The 21,065-nt window shown below is 36.8% G+C and overlaps 1 protein-coding gene across 1 annotated transcript in view; it reads left to right on the top strand.

The window, feature by feature from the left end:
• The first annotated feature begins 3,994 nt into the window (after positions 1-3,994).
• LOC102845350 (actin-related protein 3-like) overlaps positions 3,995-21,065 on the top strand; it is a 105,656-nt gene continuing 88,585 nt past the window's right edge. The window contains exons 1-6 of the mRNA XM_006895136.1: positions 3,995-4,043; positions 5,914-6,038; positions 13,013-13,123; positions 16,081-16,176; positions 18,055-18,162; positions 19,346-19,442. Of these exons, the coding sequence (XP_006895198.1) occupies positions 5,967-6,038; positions 13,013-13,123; positions 16,081-16,176; positions 18,055-18,162; positions 19,346-19,442 (484 nt within the window). The 5' untranslated portion in view covers positions 3,995-4,043; positions 5,914-5,966. The remainder of the gene's footprint in view (positions 4,044-5,913; positions 6,039-13,012; positions 13,124-16,080; positions 16,177-18,054; positions 18,163-19,345; positions 19,443-21,065) is intronic.

Genomic DNA, 21,065 nt, shown 5'->3' with positions numbered 1-21,065 from the left:
AGCAGACAAATGGATAGAGAAGCCGTGGTATATTCACATAATGGAATACCATGCTGCATTGAAAAACAAGGAACTCATGCAATATTATTCAAAATGGGTGACCCTGGAGGGCATTATGCTGAGTGAAATATTTCAGTCACAATAAGACAAATACTGCATAGTACCACTGTTGTAGAACGGGACTGACATCAGGGTTAGGGTAAGACTGAGAAAAACTGGATAAATTATGTATACTGCATTGAAACAGATGAGTGAGAGAACACTTTAAAAACGATATATGTTAGGGTATTATGGTTATCACAAGAGTCCAGAATTAAGGATGCATAGTGGTGTGTACTCGGGGCAGGTGGGGGGAGGAAGTTTGTATATCAGTGAAGGAATTTTTCTTTTACTTTTCAAAGAGAGGAGCGAACTGGGGGTTGGGGTGGGCAGAGAGAAAAATGTAACAATGAATGAGTGGAAATCCAAAATCTCTGTCAATGTGCATTAAAATTAATTTTTAAAATTGCACAAAAATTTAAAAAAAAAAAAAAAGAATCCCAGAACACTCGATTGTGCTTATGTGAAACCTATACTTGGACCTGTATGCAGAGCAGATTATCTGGGAGGCTGGGCTCTATGAGGAGAATTACGGCATCAGAATTGGTGGAAGATCTATTAACAATCTGCATTATGCAGATGATACAACCCTGCTTGCTAAAACTGAGGAGGACCTCAAGCACTTGCTGCAGAGGGTCAAGGACTGTAGCCTCCAATATGGATTGAGGCTCAGTGTCAAGAAGACAAAGATTCTCACCACTGGACCAATCGGCAGCATCAGGATGGATGGTGAAGAGATTGAGATTGTACACAGCTTCAGTTTGCTCGGCTCCATGGTCAACACTCTTGGCACCAGCAGCCAGGAAATCAAAAAACGTATTGTGATGGCAAAGTCTGCTGTTAGGGACCTCTCTAAAGTACTCAAGAGCAATGGTGTCTCTCTGGAGACTAAGGTGCGCCTGATACAGGCCATGGTCTTTGCAATCACTTGTTAGGCATCAGAGAGTTGGACAATGACTAGGGAGGACAGAAGGAGAATTGATGCCTTTGAGCTGTGGTGCTGGAGAAGAGTATTGAATGTACGTACCCTGGACTGCCAAGAAAACAAACAGATTCAACCTGGAGAGGGTTAAACCAAGCTACTCCTTGGAGGCAAGGATTCTGGGGTTTTGTCTGGCATACTTTGGGCATGTTGCAAGGAGGGACAGGTCCTTGGAGAGAGAGACATCATGCTTAGGAGGGTGGAGGGGACGGCACAAGAGGGAAAAATGCTCTATGAGATGGATTTATTCAGTGACTGAGGTAATCGGGATGGGTGTGTCAGAGACAGTTTGATTGGCACAGGATAGCAGGGTTTAGGGCTGTTGTACATAGGGTTACTATGAGTCGCAAACGACTCAACGACACATAACAACAGCAACTACATACTTGGACCAGGAAGCAGTCCTCAGAACAGAGCAAGGAAACAGTGCATGGTTCAAATTCAGGAAAGGAATGTGTCAGTGATGCATCCTGTCTCCATACCATTTCAATCTGTATGCAGAACATTTGGGAAGCAGGGTTTTATGAGGAGGAATGTGGCATCAGGATTGGAGGTAGACTCATTAACAGCCTGTGTTATGCAGATGACCTTGCTTGCTGAAAGTGAAGCAGCACTTGCTACCGAAGCAGGTCAAGGACTGTAATCTTCAATATGGATTGAAGCTCAACATCAAGAAGACAAAGATTCTCACCACTGGCCCAATAGGCAGCACCATGATAGATGGAGAAGAGATTGAGTTTGTTAGCAATTAAAGGTTGCTTGACTCCTAAATCAACACTCTTAACACCAGCAGTCAGGAAATCAAAAGACAAATTCCATTGGGAAAATCTGATGTTAGAAACCCTCCAGAGTATTGAGAATCAATGATGTTAGTTTAGAGACTAAGGTATGTCTAATCTAGACCATGGTCTTTGCAATTACTGGCTATGCATCAGAGAGCTGGACAATGACTAAGTGTGACAGAAGAAGAATTGATGCCTTTGTATGGTGCTGGAGAAGAGTCTTAAACATATTGTGGACTGCCAAGAAAATAAACAGGTCTGTCTTGGAGAGAATGAAATCAAGTTTCCTCTTGGAGGCTGTTTGAAGCTCTGTCTCACATACTTTGGGCGTGTGGCCAGAAGAGACTGGACCTTGGAGAAGGACATCATGTTTGGAATAATGGAGGGACAGTGCAGGAGGGGAAAACACCAGATAAGATGGATTGATACAGTGACTAGGGCAGTGGGAGTTGGTGTGTCGGAATCAGTGAGATTGGCTTAGGACAGGGCAGGGTGCATTAATTTTGATTTTGAGTTGAGAGAGGAGGTGATGCTTGGTAATGGAAAGGTAGTGAAACTATAAAATACAAGCTATAATCTGAAAATCTCTCCAGAGATTGTTTTATATGTCAAGGAATAATTTGTATCATATAATCTTTAAATTTTTAATGTTTCGATCTCCACAACCTTTATCTAATTCTGGGAGGAATGGAAACTTGCAAGAATGAATGTAAAGACTTAGAGTTATTGTGTACCATGTACCAGTACTGCGCTAAATGCTTTACTTGTCATTGTATTGAACACTGTGAACAATCTTCTTATGTTACTCCCATCATGCAGTGTGTAAAATTTCAGTTTTATAGTTTCTGATCAGTGTGTGTGGGGTTTTTTTTCTGTTGTAAGACTGTTTCTTGAAATTCACTGTAGGAGATCGTTTTACACATACACACATCACACACCCATGCACCCATGTATATAGTTTTGTAGTCAAATAATGATTTTACTGCTCAAGTATAGGCACATATATGCATCCAAAGCAGAGGCTGTGGATGATTCACATTTCCTGTTGGGGAGGACAACTCTTAATTTTCTAATATCTAGCTAGTTGTCCTAATCTTTTCTGTGCTTATCAAGATGCTTTTGAACAGCAACACTTTTCTTAATGTAAGACCCTTCAGAAGATCAGGAATGAGTCCTTTGGACTTTAGATTTTACTGCCTATGATTATACAATTCCACACAAATCATTTAGTATTACATCAGTTTGTGGAAGAGTCTGTCATTTCTAGGCCAGTTTGTATATTTACTGCTTCATATAAATCTTCAGCTTTGACCAGGTGGGGACATTGTAGGTTTATGATGGAGCCTACTGGGACAGGCCTTTGCTAGGGAGAAAAGCATGCCAGCCTAAGGTGATGGTGTGTGCTACTGCAGCCCAGTCCCACAAGCCTCCTTTTTAAGCCCTAGTTTTCCTTGAAGTGTGATTGCACTCATGATGGCAGCAGTAAGGTGACACACACTTTAAAACTTCAAATGATATGAAATGATGTTGAATAAAAAAATTTTCCTCTCATCCTTGTCCTTCAGGCACTCAGTCCCTTTTCCTGGAGATAATCCAGATTGCCCATTACCTTCCGGATTTTGTGCTTGTAAAATCAGTAACATTTTTTATGCTCCTAGCCTCATCTATACTTTGTTGTGTTCATTTACCAAAACAGTTTAGATACTGTTCTGTAACAATACATCAGTCTTTTTTATAGCTGTAGGAACTGTCTATTCCACACAATGGATTTAAGCATAGTTGGGTGAAATAATTTTTTCTTTCAAGTAATATATAGGTATTTTTAGTCTTTTGCTCTTATAAGCAAGATAATAACTAGTGACATTGTATCTCTGTTATTACACCCACATATATGAACAGTCTTATAAACTCATTTTCTTAAAATGGTGTTCCTGGGTCCAGTGTTACTGCCATTTATAATTTTGATAGGAGAGATGTTTAAATGTACTGAAACAGTAGAATTTTGCATATTACCTACAGTGGAGTCTCACCTTGGAATAAAATCTAAGAATGGAAGTGTAAGAGTTAAATAATCAGCATAAATGCTAAGATACTAATAAAGTCTTATAAACTTTTGTTTTGTAGGTACACAAAACTAGGATATGCTGGGAATACAGAACCACAGTTTATCATCCCTTCCTGTAAGTATTTTTTAAAGTCACAAATAAGCTATTTTGAAGATTCTGTCCTATAATAAGAGTAAGGGGCACATGGGAAGTGCCATTATTTGACCTTTACCAACTTCACAGGAGGAAACTATCCCTGCCTACAGCATCAGTAACACAAAACCAGTTGCCTTGAGGTCAAACATATCCCCACACTCCCGTGCCTCTATACTCATCACCAATATTCCTGTACATCTTGGTCCAAAATTAAGTTGTGATAGCTTACAGACCACACAGAACCTTATTGGGAGAGTTAAAAAGTTGTAATTCAGATTAGTAACAAAGTCAGCTCCCATAATGTGCACTTAGATGCCTCAGTCTCATGGCTTACTGTGTTCCCAAGTTGTTAGTCCTTCTAGTATTCCCTTCCTTCCAGCTGTCTAATAGAGTTCTAAGTCTTAACAATTGGTTTCATCTGCACTTCTCAAAAGTCCCATCTCAAATCCATTTCTTCAGTTCAGCCATCCCTTCTTCTGTCATCCTGAATAGGGCTGGGGGATATCTCTCTTCTGTGCCTAGGTGAAGAATCTCTTTCAGTGTGGAAAGAATTTATCTATGCAGCTAGAGCTGTTCTGTTTATTGGTGAGACTAGCCAGTCCCCTTGTAGATTGTTGAGACATGCCAGTCCCCTTGTGGGATGGTAGATAGTCCTTTTGATAGGCCAGCATGCCTCACAAAGCCCCGCCCCTCAACATAGTCATCTGCACTAGAAAAGGCCATGTTGAGAGACAAGCTTCATACCTTCCCAGTTAGTAAGGTAGTCAGTTCTGTGACACTGTAAGAGTAAATCCTTTAAAACTGTAATTTGCTAAATTCTAAGGGTGGCTTCATATGAAAACTCCTGACTGTTTCAGTTCTCTGTTTAACAGGTCTCTTTAGAATGGGTGGGAAGCCCCCCCAAAAACCAAACCGACAATTGTTTATTTAATGAGGAAAAAAAAATGAAAGTGAGAGGTCAGTGTGTATATACATGCTTTTAGGACATTGCTACTAACAGTGTAAGAGTATTTACCTTAAGTAGTCTATCCCTGATCATATACCTTCAGAAGCAGTCATTTGGTTTGTAGATATGATTAGTGTTTGCAGGCCTAGTGTTTATTGACATTCCTGATTGATAAATGTCCATGATCTTAAATTGGGATTGTTGTTTACAGACCTGACTCTTAGGTTGACTGTCCAGCAGGCTTCAGAGACAATTAATCTCATTAGAGATTATCTCAGAAGAGATTGCTCATCTTTCTTAAGTTTAGTAGTTAGTGGATGTGAACTGGGTGGAAATCTGGTGGCTTAGAGGATAAAGAGTTGCACCTGCTAACCCAAGGACACTCAATTTGACTTCACCAACTGCAAAACACACTGGAGGGACAACTGTGAATCAGTCCTAACTCAGCTGCACATAACAACAACAAAACATATTTATGTTTGTATAAAGAAGATTTTCCAATAATTTTTGCCTTTCCAAAAATAATTTGGTAATTGTTAAAATGTAAAATACATTGTGATCTTTCTGTTGTACGGTTGTTAGGCTTTGGTGGCTGTACCATAGTGGTGGTTTTGGTTGGATGCTATTTGTTGCTATTTTCCTTTGTCATTTTTTTAGTTTCTTTTTTATTTTTTACCTCCTTTAAGAATTGCCTTCAGAAGAAGGCAAGCAGATCAAATGTGCCAGCTGCTCTCTGAGGGGATGTTGTGACTCCATTGCATTAAAATTAAGATTGTCTTATTTTCTTACAGCCCTTTTTTGTGTGACAATTTAAATATACTGTCATGTTTTGTTTATGACAAGTTGTACAAGTTAAAGGTCTCATTTGAAGAAAATTTTTAACATGTCTAACTTGTTTTGAAGGTATTGCTATTAAGGAATCAGCAAAAGTGGGTGACCAAGCTCAAAGGAGGGTGATGAAAGGTGTTGATGATTTAGATTTCTTCATTGGTGATGAAGCAATAGAAAAGCCTACATATGCCACAAAGGTATGTTTTTATGATTTGTATAAATAAATGCAAATTTTCATAAAAATTAGTTTGTCTAGTATTTGACCGTGTGGTTTCACTGAGTTTTAGGCTTAAATACCATTCACATTATCAAAATAGAAATTTCTTTTCATCTCCACCTTGTCTTAACCCTGCTATTGCTTTTATAACCAAAGGGAAAATTTTAATCTATTTAAAGTAATTGATATTTACTTTTCCATAACCATTGGATCTCAGAACACAAGATAATAATTGATTTTCCTTTTTTTTTATTAAAAAAACCTTTTTCCCTCCACACTTTATTGATATTATGTTTCATACATTGTGTTTTATAAAATTAATTACCATTGGACTATACCCACCATTACATCTGCGGAAGGAACTGCTGGAGAAGCTCAATATCAGCCGTGAAAACTAGGCCTTTTGTGGAGCCGATTGTGGAACAGATCACCAACTTCTCATATGCAAGCTCAAGCTCAAGCTGAGGAAGATTAAACCGAATCCATGGGAACCAAAATATAACTTTGAGTCTATCCCACCTGAATTTCAGAACCATCTCAAGAACAGGTTTGAGGCCTTGAACGCTAATGAGCGAAGACCAGATGAGTTGTGGGAGGATATCAAGGGTATCATCCAAGAAGAGTGCACACATTCACTACAAAGACAGAAGAGGAAGAAAAGACCAAAATGTATGTCAGAAGAAACTCTGAATATTGCACTGGAGCGCAGAGAAGCCAAAGCCAAAGGAAGAATTCAAGATACTAAAAACCTGAACAGAAGATTTCAAAAGGTAGCACGGGATGACATAGTAAATTATTACGATGAAATGTGCAAGGAGCTGGAGTCAGAAAACCAAAAGGGTCGAACTTGCTCAGCATTTCTTACGCTCAAGGAACTGAAGAACAATTTCAAAGCTTGAGTTGTTATAATCAAGGATGCTTTAGGAAGAATATTAAATGATCCAGGAAGTATCAAAAGAAGATGGAAAGAATATGCTAAGTCACTGTATCGAAAAGAATGGGCAAACATAGAAGAATTTAATGAAATAACATGAGCAAGAGCAAGCGCGTATGGTGATGAAGGAAGAAGTTCAAGCTGCTTTGAAGGAAATAGCCAAAAATAAGGCCCCAGGAATAGATGGTAAACCAATTGACATATTTCAGCTAACAGATGCTGCCGTGGATGTGCTCACCAAGTTGTGTCAAGAAATCTGGAGAACCACTTGAAGAGATCTATATTTGTTCCCATTCCAAAGAAAGGTGACCCAACAGAGTGTGGAAACTATAGCACAATATCCTTGATTTCACATGCAAGCAAGATTCTGGTGAAGATTATCCAAAAACAACTGGAATAGAACATCAGCAGAGAACTGCCAGAAGTCCAGGCTGGCTTTAGAAGGGGTCGTGGTACTAGGGATATTGTAGCTAATGTTCGATGGATCTTGACTAAAAGCAGGGAGTACCAGAGAAGTGCCTATCTGTGTTTCATTGATTATGCAAAGGCGTTTGACTATGTCGACCATAACAAACTGTGCCTGACTCTGAGAAGAATGGGAATCCCAGAACACTTGATCATGCTAATGCGAAACTTACATTTGAACCAAGAAACAGTTGTCACAACAGAGCAGGGTAACACTGCATTGTTCAAAATTGGGAAGGGCATACACCAGGGATGTGTCCGGTCTCCATACCTTTTCAACCTGTATGCAGAACAGATCATCCGGGAGGCTGGCCTCTATGAGGAGAAATTTGGCATCAGGATTGGTGGAAGATCTATCAATAATCTGCGTTATGCAGATGGCATGACCCTGCTTGCTGAAACTGAGAAGGACCTGAAGCGCTTGCTGCTGAGCGTCAGGGACTACAGCCTTCAATATGATTGAGGCTCAATGTCAAGAAGACAAAGATTCTCACCACTGGGTCAACTGGCAGCATCAGGATGGATGGTGAAGAGATTGATATTGTTCACAGCTTTAGTCTGCTTGGCTCCACAATCAACACTCTTGGCACCAGCTGCCAGGAAATTCACAGACATATTGCGATGGGAAAGTCTGTTGTTAGGGACCTCTCTAAGGTACTGAAGAGCAACGGTGTGTCTCTGGAGACTAAGGTGCGTCTGGTACAGGCCATAGTTTTTGCAATCCCTTGTTATGCATCAGAGAGCTGGACAATGACCAGGGAGGATAGAACACCTTTCTTTCACCTTGGGTCTCCCATACATATTTTACTAGTTATTCTTCTATTTTTATAACAGTGGTATTATGCAGTACTTATCCTTATGAGAATGAGTTCGTTTACTCAATGTAATGCCCTCCAGACCCTCCCAAGTTATGTAATATTGTTTAAAATCATTGCTTCTGATTGCTATTTAGTGTGAATGTACCACGGTTTCCATTCATTTGTTGTTGGACATGTGAGCCGTTTCCATGTTCTTGCGATGGTGAATAGTGCTGTAATGAACATTAGTGTTGAACATACATGTCTCGGTTCTAATTTCCTTGGGGTATACCCAGTATTGGAATAGCTGGATTGTACAGAATTTCTGTGTGCATCTTTTTTAGGAAACACCAATCTGCCTTCCAGAGCGGTTGTTGTTGTTGTTATGTGCCATCGAGTCACTTGCGATTCATAGCAACCCTATGTACAAGAGCTCTAAATGCTGTTCTACCCTGTGCCAACCTATCCATCTCAAAGGCACTTATTCCCACCACTCCAGTCACAGAAGCAATCCATCCAACCAGGAGTGTTGACTGGAACCAAGTACACGAAAACTGTTAACTATTTCAATCTCTTCACCATCCATACTGATGCTGCCAATTGGCCCAGTGGTGAGAATCTTTGTTTCCTTGGTGTTGAGTTTCAATCTGTTTTGAAGGCTGCAGTCTTTGACCTTCTGCAGCAGATGACTCTGTATATTCTTTCCATCTTCTTTTAATACTTGCAGGATCACGCAATATTCTGCCTAAATCATCTTTAAGTATTGCCTCGAGGCCTGAATTTCCTCTTCAGTTCCTTGAGCTTAAGAAATGCTGAGCGAGTTTGGCCTCTTTGATTTTCTGACTCCAGCTCTTTGCACATTTCATTATAATACTTGACTTTGTCTTGTCATGCAGCCTGGGTACATACATTTAATATCTATAATGATGTGTTCTGTTGAGCCAGAACCATCTCAGAGCTGACCATTTAGTGAGTTTTCAGAGGCAGTAAATTGCATGAGAGGAGATTGTTTGTCAGTCTCTGGTGAAGTAGTGGTAGGTTCAAAGCACGTGCCTTTGGGTTGGTAGCACAGCTCCTTACAATTGGCCCACCAGAGTTCTGTATAATATCAATAGTAGAAAACTTTATATGCCTAAATACAGAAAAAGAACATAATGAACACTTCATGCCTATCACACAGTCAGCAGTTATCCACCTATGGCTTAATCTTGTTTTATTTACCCTCCTCTGTTCCCAGTGGATTATTTTAAAGTAAACCCTGGGTGTAAATGTTTATCTCTTATCTTTTAAAAGATATTTTAAACATGCACATTTGTAAAAAAAAGTGTAAAAGCAGTATGTTGATAAGTAACAAAATTGTAAAAGAAATGTATGTTATAACAATAGTATATAATCTGTAGCCAGTGTTCAGCATTCTGTGGTTATTTCTTGTATCAATTTGAACACAAATGCAAGCTAGGTGATTCAGTGGGTTTTGTTTAAAACTTAATTCAAATTTTTTTTTATAGTCGAGGTAAAACTACAATATTTATTACTGCAGCATTGTTTGAGTCTAATGTTTCAGAATGTACTCAAGAATGAGAAAATATACAAATAAATCAGTCGTTAGATTCATCAGGCTTTTAAAAAATTTACTAGCATTTTAGGGTAGATAGATTTGTATTATTTCAATTTTATATAAGGTGTAATTCATAATAGATAGCATTATATTTTGATTAAAACATACATTAAAATCAGAGAGGAGGGAGCCAGAATGCCTTGAATTTGACCTGAGTCCTCCACTAAGGGTACGGCACTATGAAAATTGTTTCAGAGATTCATCTCTCTCCTATGGCTTAAGAAACTTTAGAATTCGTTAGTTTTTGAAAATATCTTCTGCATGTTCCTCGTATGTTTAGATCTCTGTGTGAAATCTTTGATCAAAAATATTCAGTAATAACCTCGGGTCACCATCTAATTCTTTTGACCTCACGGACAATCAGCAATTAATCTGCACATTCCCTATACTCTTTCTGTTCCTGACTCCTTGGATTCTGCAGATAGAGAACAATTATGCCTTTTAGTAGCCACTTGAAAGTTTCAGAAGTTCAGATACTGTACAACAAACTAAAGGGAAGTAGCAGTCAGTATTTGGCAGTATTAATGCTATTTTGTAGTCTTTGTGGAAACAATATGCTTTTCAGTAATTAACCTTATATTACTGATTTAATGTAAACTTACCTTTTTAACTAGGATAGAAATACTTGTCAGTTACAAAACAGGTTCAAGACCAGATAGAACACTTTAATAACCTTTGTTAAGAACTATGTGTCTGGATTGAAAGGAGTAAATTAACACCTAACATTTTTAAACTGATGAATTGATAACTCACACCACCAGACAATACATTTAACAATGTTTTCAATTACTCATTATTAACTCTCAGCCTTTGCTCCTTTTATTTTCTTTTTTTTTTTTTGACAAATAGTTGTAGTTAGTGAAGGTAAGTCTGATGTTGCTACCCCTGTGTCACTTCCCCTACTCTTCTTACAGTCTTGAAGATACATTCATACTTAGCATGCTTTTTTTTGTGGTTTTACAATTTTTTTTAAATTTAAGTTTATTATTAATTTCAGTAAAAATTTACAGAGACTTTGGATTTCCATTCATTCATTGTTGCACTTTTCTCCCCTCCTAACCCTCTCCCCTAGTAGCCTCTTGGAAAAGTAAAATTCTTTCATTGTTTTATAAACCCTCCCCCAGGTCTACTCCACCATGTAGCCTTTGCTCTAGACTCCTGTCATGACAAAAATACCTAATCACATATCCCTTTTAAACAGTTTTCTCTCTCATCTGTTTCAATGCAGTATACATTATTGAACCCATCTTTCTCAGTCTCTCTCCAACCCCAAGGTCAATCATGTTTTACAACAGTGGCACCGTGCAGTATTTGTCCTTTCATGACTGAGATACTTCACTCAGCCTGCTGTCCTCCGTAGTCACCCATTATGAATAATATGCATGAGTTCCTTGTTTTTCAATGCAGCATAGTTTTCCATGTGACTATACCACAGCTTCACTATCCATTTGTTTGTTGATGGGCACTTGGGTTGTTTCCAACTCCTTGTTACTGTAAACAAAGCCGTGATAAACATGGGTGTGCATATATCTGCTTGGATGTCAGTTATGGTCTCTTGGGGGTATATTCCAAGTAGTGGAATTGCTGGGTCAAATCATATCTCTGTCTGCAACTTTTTGAGAAAGCGCCATAGTGCCTTCCACAGTGTTTGCACCAAATTCAGTTTCTTAGGTATAGATTTCTGTCCCCATATTTTTGTTTGTGTTATTTTCCCGCCTCTACCTTTCCTTATTAATGAAATTTACTTGCCTTGTAAAATTTCTAATACTCTTTCCAGTAATTGCGTTCTTATTGTGCCTACATTTTATCTTTCCTTTAATAAGTGTAGTTAAGCATAGTGATCTTTTTAAATGTATTATAAGATTACTTTAAAATAAAAAGAATACAGAAGTAAGTATTTAGTGAGAAACAAGGAAAGGTGACCAGTAATAGAGATGTAAGATGGCCCTGTCATCCCAAAGATGTGTGGTTTAAATCTACCGGCTCCTCCTCAGGAGAAACATGAACATTTCTCCTGTGTGACTTAATGCCTCTGAAAACCCGCTGGCGGGTCAGCTATATAAGTTGATTTCAACTTCATGGTACACTGCAGCAGCACCTTCTGCCATTGAATCAGTTTCCACAGTCCCCCATTGGGCTTCTGAGGCTGTAAAAAAAGGATTTGAACTGCTGACATGCACTGCACCACCAGGCTCCTTACTAAAAGGAGTAATGGACTTTAATTCTCATCTCCGTGATAACATCCCTTTACTGAAATTGAGAATATAAATGACAAACACTTGCTTAGAGTAATTCTGGAAAGAGAGGATATGTTTAGCTATGAACATATTACAGTTGAAGTATCCGAGACATCTCAGATAAGTGTTAAAAAGTCCAGTATGTGGATCTTGGCACTCAGAAACAAGAAAGAAAGAGGGAGGGAGGTAAGAAAGGAAGTACAGGATTTGGAAGACAGCAGTTGCCTCTGGAGGGAATGAAGTTACCTAGGGAATATGTAATGTGAGAAAAGACCTCAGGCAGATCCTGAATCATACATCATTGAAGACTGGTGAAAAGTACAACCCACAAAGGAGATTTAGAAGGTATAGTTAGAGACAGAAGTGTGTTGAGTTGGAGCCGACTCACAGTTGACCCTCCAGTGGGTTTTCAGAGGCAGTATACTATATGATCTTGTGGAGCAGCTGGTGGATTCAAACTGTGTACTTTTGGTTGGTGGTGCAACTCTTGTTAAGCCACTACCAATGCTCCCTTAAATGTAAATAGAAGAGTGATAACATATAAAGTAGAACCAAGGGAAAATTTTCCTTCATTAGCTATTAGACTTTTATCACAACTACTGCAACCCATCATCAAAACAGTTAAGGGAAGAAATGTTTCATTATCTAATATTGAAAATGAACTACCTTGAACCATGTGTATTTTGCACGGTATGATTGATGCTAAATGTCATTGTATTTTGTTGAAAATATGACACTGTGTTGCATTCTTTGATTATAGCACCTGGTATAGTTTCAGAATACATAAATTAGATTTATGAAATGTTTTATCTGTTAGACACTTAAGAAATATTTGTAAATAAGCTAAGAAATGAAAAGCAAAATGAAAAACACTGAGGTGATTGTTACTATTTTGATTAATAGTGGCCAATCCGCCATGGTATAGTTGAAGATTGGGACTTGATGGAAAGGTTTATGGAGCAAGTAATCTTTAAATACTTGAGAGCAGAACCTGAAGATCATTATTTCCTTTTGGTAAGTATAAATTAAAAATTTCATTGAATAAAAACATCTGTTGTTAATAGTATATCCTTCATAAAGCTATATCATCTTTAAGACCATTCAGTTCTGTATGCCAGTACAGTACTAATTTCTCGAAGCGCAAAGTAGGTAATTAAGACATTCTTTACAGAATGAATATATAGTATTTGTGGTTGGTAATTCTCAATGACAGAAATAATTTTTAAGCTTTTTTATCAAAGCAGTTACATTCTAGTGGCTTTAATGATTCAGTGCTACAGGACTTCATAATAAAAAAGAGTATAACTCTCCTTTTTCATCTCTTCCTACCTTTGAATAGTATGCCTCAGATGCAGAAACTTATTTTTCCTGATACTGATCTCATAAATGTAAAAACACATTTTATTCCTTTTTAAAATATTAGACATTGTCTTTTTTAACATCTTGGCTATGGTGACAAGGATTTTGTTCTTTTCTGTTTACCACTTTTCCCTCAATACAAAATCCTTGCCTTCTAAATGCAAAATGATGATAATTTTTGGTTAAATTGATAAATATTATTTGTGAATATTATTTATGACTAAGAATTAATTAGAACGCTGAACGAGTTTTTATAGTGAACAACTGTATCGCTACAGTAGTCACTTATTAGCATTTTACTGTAATTACTTTTATCAGTCTTCTTTCTTGCATATTTAAAAAATTATTTGCAAATGGGAATCATTTTACTTATAAATACTTAATTGCACATTTTATCAGCTAGAGTTTGTGTTCGGTTTTTATTTCTGTAGATAAAAATTTGTACGTATTAAATAAGCAAATCTTCATCCTATCGTTTGATGTATTTGATCAGGATTTGGCAAAACTCTAATGAACCAACATTTAGGAAGTGTTTTGATTTTGTAGACCATATGGTCTCTGTTGCAGCTACTCAACTGTTGTAGCAAAAAAACCAGCCACAGACAATTAAAAACATGAATGAATAGAACTATGTTCTATTAAATTTTTATTTACAAAAACAAATAATAGTCTCAATTTGGCCTCTAAGATGTATTTTACACTCACAGCAATCTCATGGGCTACAGTAGAACTGCCTCATGGGGGTTCCAGGTATGCCTTCTTCATGGGAGCAGACAGCTCAGTCCCAAAGGTCAACAGGGCCCGTTCACAAAGACTTCGCCAGCCTCCTTTTCCCCTCCTACAGAGGGTCATGTCTCTCAGAGCCACCCGATTTTTGCTTGACTTGCAAATAAATGTAGGATTTGGCAGATCACTGCATTTGTGTAGTCTAAGCCCTTACCAAGATAAAGACTATAACTCAGCCTGAAAAATTGACTCATGGCATTTTCTTCTCAGTCTTTGATGGTCTTGTATAGCAACCAGCATTCTGATGTTTTACACCATTGCTAAATTTTGCCTGTATTTGAATTTCCTATAAATGGAATTGTGAAAGATGCACTCTTTCAGTAAAATTTCTTTCACTGAGCATAATCTTAAGATATGTTCATGTTGTTATATTTGTGCTTATATATGTTAATGACTTGTGCTTTTTTGTTGCTTGGTAATACTATTTCATTATATGACTCTCATTTTGCCTATTAATGGTTGCTTACCTTAGTGGTTTCTAGTTTTCTAAGAGTCCAAGTGATTTTGTGGACTTGTTTTCACTTCTCTTTTGTATGTCCGTTGTAAAATTGTTATGCCAATAGTGTAGATTTTGATGGACTTTATCAGAAACACTTGGGATTTTTTTAAAGAAGGTTGTAGTTGACAGAAAAAAAAAGGATGTAGCTTATTTGGGTTTTAACTTACCCTGATGACTAAGATGTTGAACACTTTTATTTTAATGTACTTATTATCTACTTCTGTATTTTCCTTTAAGAAGTTCCCTGATTATAGTTTAGGTAAAATTTTTGTTTGTCCTGGAGTTTTTCATTTAATTCTTAGTTTTAAATTTTAACTTTGTATGAATCACTAAATTATCCTTTTTTTAATTATTATTAAATTTTATTAGTTTTAATGAACATTTACTAGATTATCTTTAAACTCAAATAATAGTTAGTTGTGTAACATCTAAATAGTAATTTTTATATGCAGTTTATATGTAGTTTTATATGCAGGATAAGTTGTCTCTTAGCTCTTGTCTTTTCACTTTATTATATCTTTTAGACATTCAAATAATTTAATTTGTAATCAATTAAAATATCATCTGTCTTTCCATTTGTTATTTCTGTGCTTTAATGAATAATTCCTTATCCCAAGAAGGAGCATTTTCCCCAGTTCCAAGCTTTAGTAATTTAAAGGCTTTACAGGCACAGATGAAATAGGAAGTCCAGGATTGCTGGCACAATTCCCTAGGTCATTTCTCACCTCATTAATATATGCCTGGACAGATTAGATTTATGTAGTTTCTAAATGGTATATCCTGTGAGGTCACTCACACCAAAGAGAGCTGTTTTAAAAATGTTGTACTGTAATAGTTATAGCATTGAAGCTATGCCATAAATTTGTATGATCTTGGCTTATTTGCTATCATTGCAGACAGATCAATATATCCTGCTAAAATCATTCCGTTGATTGAAGATTGTCCCATTGGCAAATACCATCAGTGTGTTTGCCTAGAGATTTGTTATTACCATTTTTACACAGGATCCCCTTTCTTTAACTTGTCTTTGTTGTCTTTCTTGATTGGTCTTACTTTGCTGGGATATTCTGTTAGTAATCTCTTCTTTCTCAGTGTTCAGTTATGTGGTACAAGTATTTAGGGTTTTTTTAGTTTTTTTATGTAAGTAACCATGTTGTTTTCTTACACATATAGGTCTGTTTGAGTTGTCTATTTGAGTAATTTTCCTTTGGTCTCCATGTTTGTCTCTGTATGTCTTTAGTGCCATTACTTTTTAATGACTTTGTTTTAAATTAATTACTAATTTAAGTTATCAAAATAACCTCATAATGCCTCCTCAATTCAATAGACTGAACCTCCACTGAATACTCCAGAAAACAGGGAATATACTGCTGAAATAATGTTCGAATCATTCAATGTACCAGGCTTATATATTGCTGTGCAGGTAAGCAGAATCATATTTGGTTAAACTTGATTCTTCATTTTAATCTGATTTCGTTTACTTCTTGAGATATTAAAGGCAGTGCTTTAAACATAAATTGAGTACATATTATGGTTCTCTACTTAAATCATTAATTTAGTACCTAGCAGAAGGGTCATGTAAAGAAATTAAGTTTATGGTCTTTTTGATAGTTCAAGGCCTTTTATATGGGAAAGAGAAGAAAATGGTAATTTTATTAAATGCAGACTTTATTCCATAAACTTCACATGCATATTCATTTATCTTCATAACTTGTGTTGTAGGCTTCCTTTCCCTGCATAAAGGCTAGGTATATTTTATATATACCTGTGTCTTGTATGTTCTGTCAAGCATAAATCTAATATTTTACTGTACTTATATTCTTAATAATTTTTATGAAGAACTTCTGTCTCCTGTTTCATTGTTAGAGCTTGTTGTTGTTATGTGCCATTGAGTCACTGTGACTCATAGTGACCCTGTGTACCCTAAATCCTGCTCTATCCTGTACGAACTTTATTGTCACTGACACACCTACCCCCAGTGTCTTCCTCTTTTGTGCTGTGCCTCCAGTCTCCCAAGCATGTTGTCACTCTCCAAGGAATGGTCCCTCCTTGCAACAAGCCCAAAGTATGTCAGACAGAGCTTGAGAATTCTTGCTTCCAAAGAGCAGTCCACTTTCAACCTCTCTGTGACAACCTCTCTGTTCTCCTAGCAATCCATATTCAATGCTCTTCTCCAGCACCAGAGCTCAAAGGCATCAGTTCTCCTCCTATCGTCCCTAGTCATTGTCCAGCTTTCTGATGCATAACAAGTAATTGCAAAAACTGTGGCCTGGATCAGGCACACTTAAATCTCCAGAGGGACGTCGTTGCTCTTTGGAGAGGTCCCTGACTGCAGACTTGTTTTTTTCCTTTCTACCCATTGTGATACCTAAAAAGGAGGGGGAAAACCCAACTACCCAAAAAAGTGATAACCTAACATATTACGATGCTTAGTAAGATATATAAATTAATAATTAACTATAGGTCTTAACTGTTTACTAGTGACTTAAAAATGTTCAAAAGATAATTCTTGCTTATAAATGAGGATCATTTTTCACAGTGAAATTATCTGCTAAATTTTATAATACTTGTATAGAATTTTTCATTGTAATACCTTCCAAAACTATTATATACTTGTGTCAGCTTACATTAATTATGGTGTGGATCTGTGTTAAAATAGGGAGATGGCCTAGATGACTTTCTAGGTCTCTTTCATCTTTCATTTTATAAATAGGCAAAATAAAACCTAACGCTGCTTTTCATGATTAATGATACATCTTGTTTGAGGTTTATGTTATAAGAACTCTAGATTTTATATCTCACTTTATAATGACTTCTATTGTAGGCGATGTTACATATTGCTAAATGCATGTTGCATTTAAAAAATAGGATGCTAATTTTATTCAATAAAATCAGTGTTTTACAGTCATAAATTTAATAACTAGTGTGAATATGTATTTTTCTGCCTTATTTCACCTTTTAAATTTGTGATGGGTTAACCTATGTAAACAGAAATTAAACAAGCCCTGGCAGTCTATTTTACTTTCTCATGTTAGTCTCCCGTGTTGTTTTTTTTTTAGCTTTTTTTTGTAAGAAAAATGACTTTAATTAAAATATAACGGTGTCCCTAAATATAAATAAAACCTTGTGAATGTCTCAATAATGATGCAATATTATGTAGAAGCTGCATTATATAATATAAATGGGTCTTTAATATTTTCTTTTTGTAGATACTACATTTAGGATTTAATACAGTGAATACTTTTTCTAATAACTTTATTTTTCTTTGTATTGTTTGCCGGTCTTACCTTTTTTGTCCCAGGCTGTTCTTGCACTCGCTGCATCCTGGACCTCTAGACAAGTAGGAGAACGGACATTGACCGGTACTGTAATAGACAGTGGAGATGGGGTCACACACGTCATTCCTGTGGTAAGGATAGCTTTAAAAACCTACTGAATAAAAGAGTTCCTTAAGGAGTTAGGCTGCTAACCCAAGGTTTGAAGCCATCAGCTATTGGGAGAAAGATAGGCAGTCTCTACCATTATGCATTCAGTGTTTATTTGAATGCTTTTTAAAAATGCTTTTACAGACAATGTATTTTCTTTTCTAAATGGTACACCAAATACTTATTAAACTTGTGTTTAATAAAGTACAAGATCTTCTAATTGAATTCTCAAAACAAATGTATTTAGATTTATTATGTTTTCATAGCTTCTTTACTGTTCTCATTTATAAATGAGGACTTAGGACTTGAGCTAATGTTACTAAATACACATAGTTGGGCTGGGAGTTGAACTTAGTTCAGTCTGGTAAGCATTGATTTTAGTGTCTTAAATTCGTACTAGAATAGGTAATTGGCAAAAAGATGTTAGTTATCAAAGTAAAAAACGACTTACAGTAAAGATATTGAAAGTAAGTATTCCTGTTGTCCTTCCCTTTTTTTGAGTCATTGTTTTTTCATTATTCCTTATTAGCTCTGCTATCTAATCTTTATTGGTTTGAGTTATTGTGGTGTTTTTTTTTTTTTTAGGATTGATAGTAAACATCCTAAACCTTTTCAAACTCTTAACTTTAAATAGTATTCCATCTCCTTAATGGTATATTTTCATATTCTCCATCCTTTCTTTGTATACTTTGGTCATTCATTTTGCTTTTATATATTTTTTATCTCCGTAATACATTTTTAATTAGTTTTATTGTGTTTTGGACATGACAGTCCTACCTCTGCAGCATTTGACTAGTAGCTCCATCCTCTTTGCCTATTTAAATTGCTCTCTCCATGCTGGAACTGAGTTAGGGGATGTCTGTTTCTTAAAGACCTAGGTATTGTTCTACCCTGTGAAACTTGGCTCTACACTTTGAAACTTAGGAGGTCAGGAGTTCTTCCTTTGAACCAAGCCAGCCCTATTTTTAGTGTTCCTTCCAATGTTTCCCTGATCTCCAAGCTGCTCCAGGGATGGTCATTTTCTTTTTGTGTAGGACAACAGTTAATGCTCCTTTGGCTCTTTTTTTTGTTTTGTTTTGTTTTGTTTTGTTTTGTTTTGTTGTTTGCTTGTAGACTTTAAAAAGGGAGACAGATTTCCTCCTTTCATTTGTTCTCTCTACTTTTCAGGCCAAACAAATGTCATTTCTTTTTGGTAGTTGTCTAGAACCATCAATTAAGAGGCTTAATTGTGTCACCAAGGTTTCAGTGAGTGTTGGATATATCCGTAATTTATAAAATAGTTTGACAGATCTTTTAAGTTCTAGTTTCACTTGGAACGGTTCATTTTTAAACCTGTATTTTTTTCTCTCACATCCTACTGTAAGATACAAAGAAAAAAAATCACTTCTTTAGACTCTTGGTTAGAAATCTCTTTAATCAAATAATCAAGGTAATTTTTAAAAATCTACCCTTCTGTAAGCAGTTGATCATAATTTAGACAAGTTCTTTGCCACTGCGTAAAAAGCTGCACTTTTCCTCTTTTGTCTGATCATAATACTCATCATTTTGTTTTGCAACCTTGAAAGAAGCGCATATAGTGGTCACATTTATGGCAACAGTCTGTTAATGATGCCATCTGTGCTCTCCATGATGACAGAAACTTTCTGTAGGTCTTCTCACTTCTTTCTGAACCCTGACCAGAATTTCCTTTGTTGTATGTAATTTTACCAAGCAGTCTTTTCAAAGTAATCCTTGCTTTACTAGGAAGTACATAAAATTTCTTCAGCTTCTACCCCTAACCCAGTTGCAAACCTGTTTCTATATCTTACATTATTTGTTAGGATAACACTGTACCCCCATGGCATCCAGTTTTATTTTAATTATCAAGTGATACCATTGCAGAAATACAAGTAAATAACTTTAACAGATTTATTTTCTCACAAGTTAGGAGGCTAGAACTCCAAATTCAGGAATTCTAAGAGGTTTTCTCTGTTGGCTCTCGGTAAGTATCTGTCTCTTCAGCTTCTACTGTCCAGTTTCTTGGGGATTGTCATGTGACATGGCATCATGCTTGTTCAGTTTGCTCTTTATCTCAAAAGAGAGACTTAAGATAGATATACTTAATTAGATATACTTCCTCACTAACATAAAGAAAACACATTCCTAAATGAGATTGTAACCACAGGTTATAGGTGTAGGATTAGCAACTCATATTTGGAGATGACAAAGTTCTGTCCCAGCAGTACCTAAATTGGTTTTGAGGTGTTTTTTTTCTTTTTCCCCTCCAAGGCTAATTGAGTATCTCTGATACCTTGATTTGTCATTTCCCTCAGATAAGGGAAAGTTTTTTCTATTGATGATTGGTTGGTGAGTACTATAGAGTTGGAACCAACCCACAGCTGACCCTCAGGCGGGTTTTCAGAGGCACAGGAGGAGATTGCACATCCTTCTCCCATGGAGCAATTACTGGCCTCGAACCACGTGCCTTCAGGATTGCAGTGCAGCTTCTTGCCACTAGGTCACCAGAACTCCCTGTTTTTTCTGTTATTTCTTCTGTTTTCTGTTCTTTAGTCTCTTCTTCAGTGACTCCATGTGCACATATAATTGTTTTAGGTTGTCTCAGAGTTGACAGATGCTCTGCCTTTTCCCCATCCCCATGCTTCTAATTTTCTTTCTGTGGTGTTTATGAAGAGCCTGATGGTGCAGTACCATAGTGTGTAGGTGCTGACTGAAGGCCCAATTGTTTGGGCCCACAGTGATTCATTGGGAGAAAGATAGCAACCTTGGGAAGCCTATGGTGCCGTTGCACTCTGTCCCATAGTTCACTCACAGTTGGAGTCAATGCTACAGCAAGAATTTGGGATTTTGGGGTTGGCGGATTTCTTTTCTGCTTAATTTTGGATAAGTT

This window comes from Elephantulus edwardii, unplaced genomic scaffold (assembly GCF_000299155.1).
Source record: "Elephantulus edwardii isolate Elephantulus edwardi_28Jun2011 unplaced genomic scaffold, EleEdw1.0 scaffold00160, whole genome shotgun sequence".
NCBI lineage: Eukaryota > Metazoa > Chordata > Mammalia > Macroscelidea > Macroscelididae > Elephantulus > Elephantulus edwardii.
Note: the sequence above shows the minus strand (reverse complement) of the source record. Positions and strands in the feature narration are given on the sequence as shown.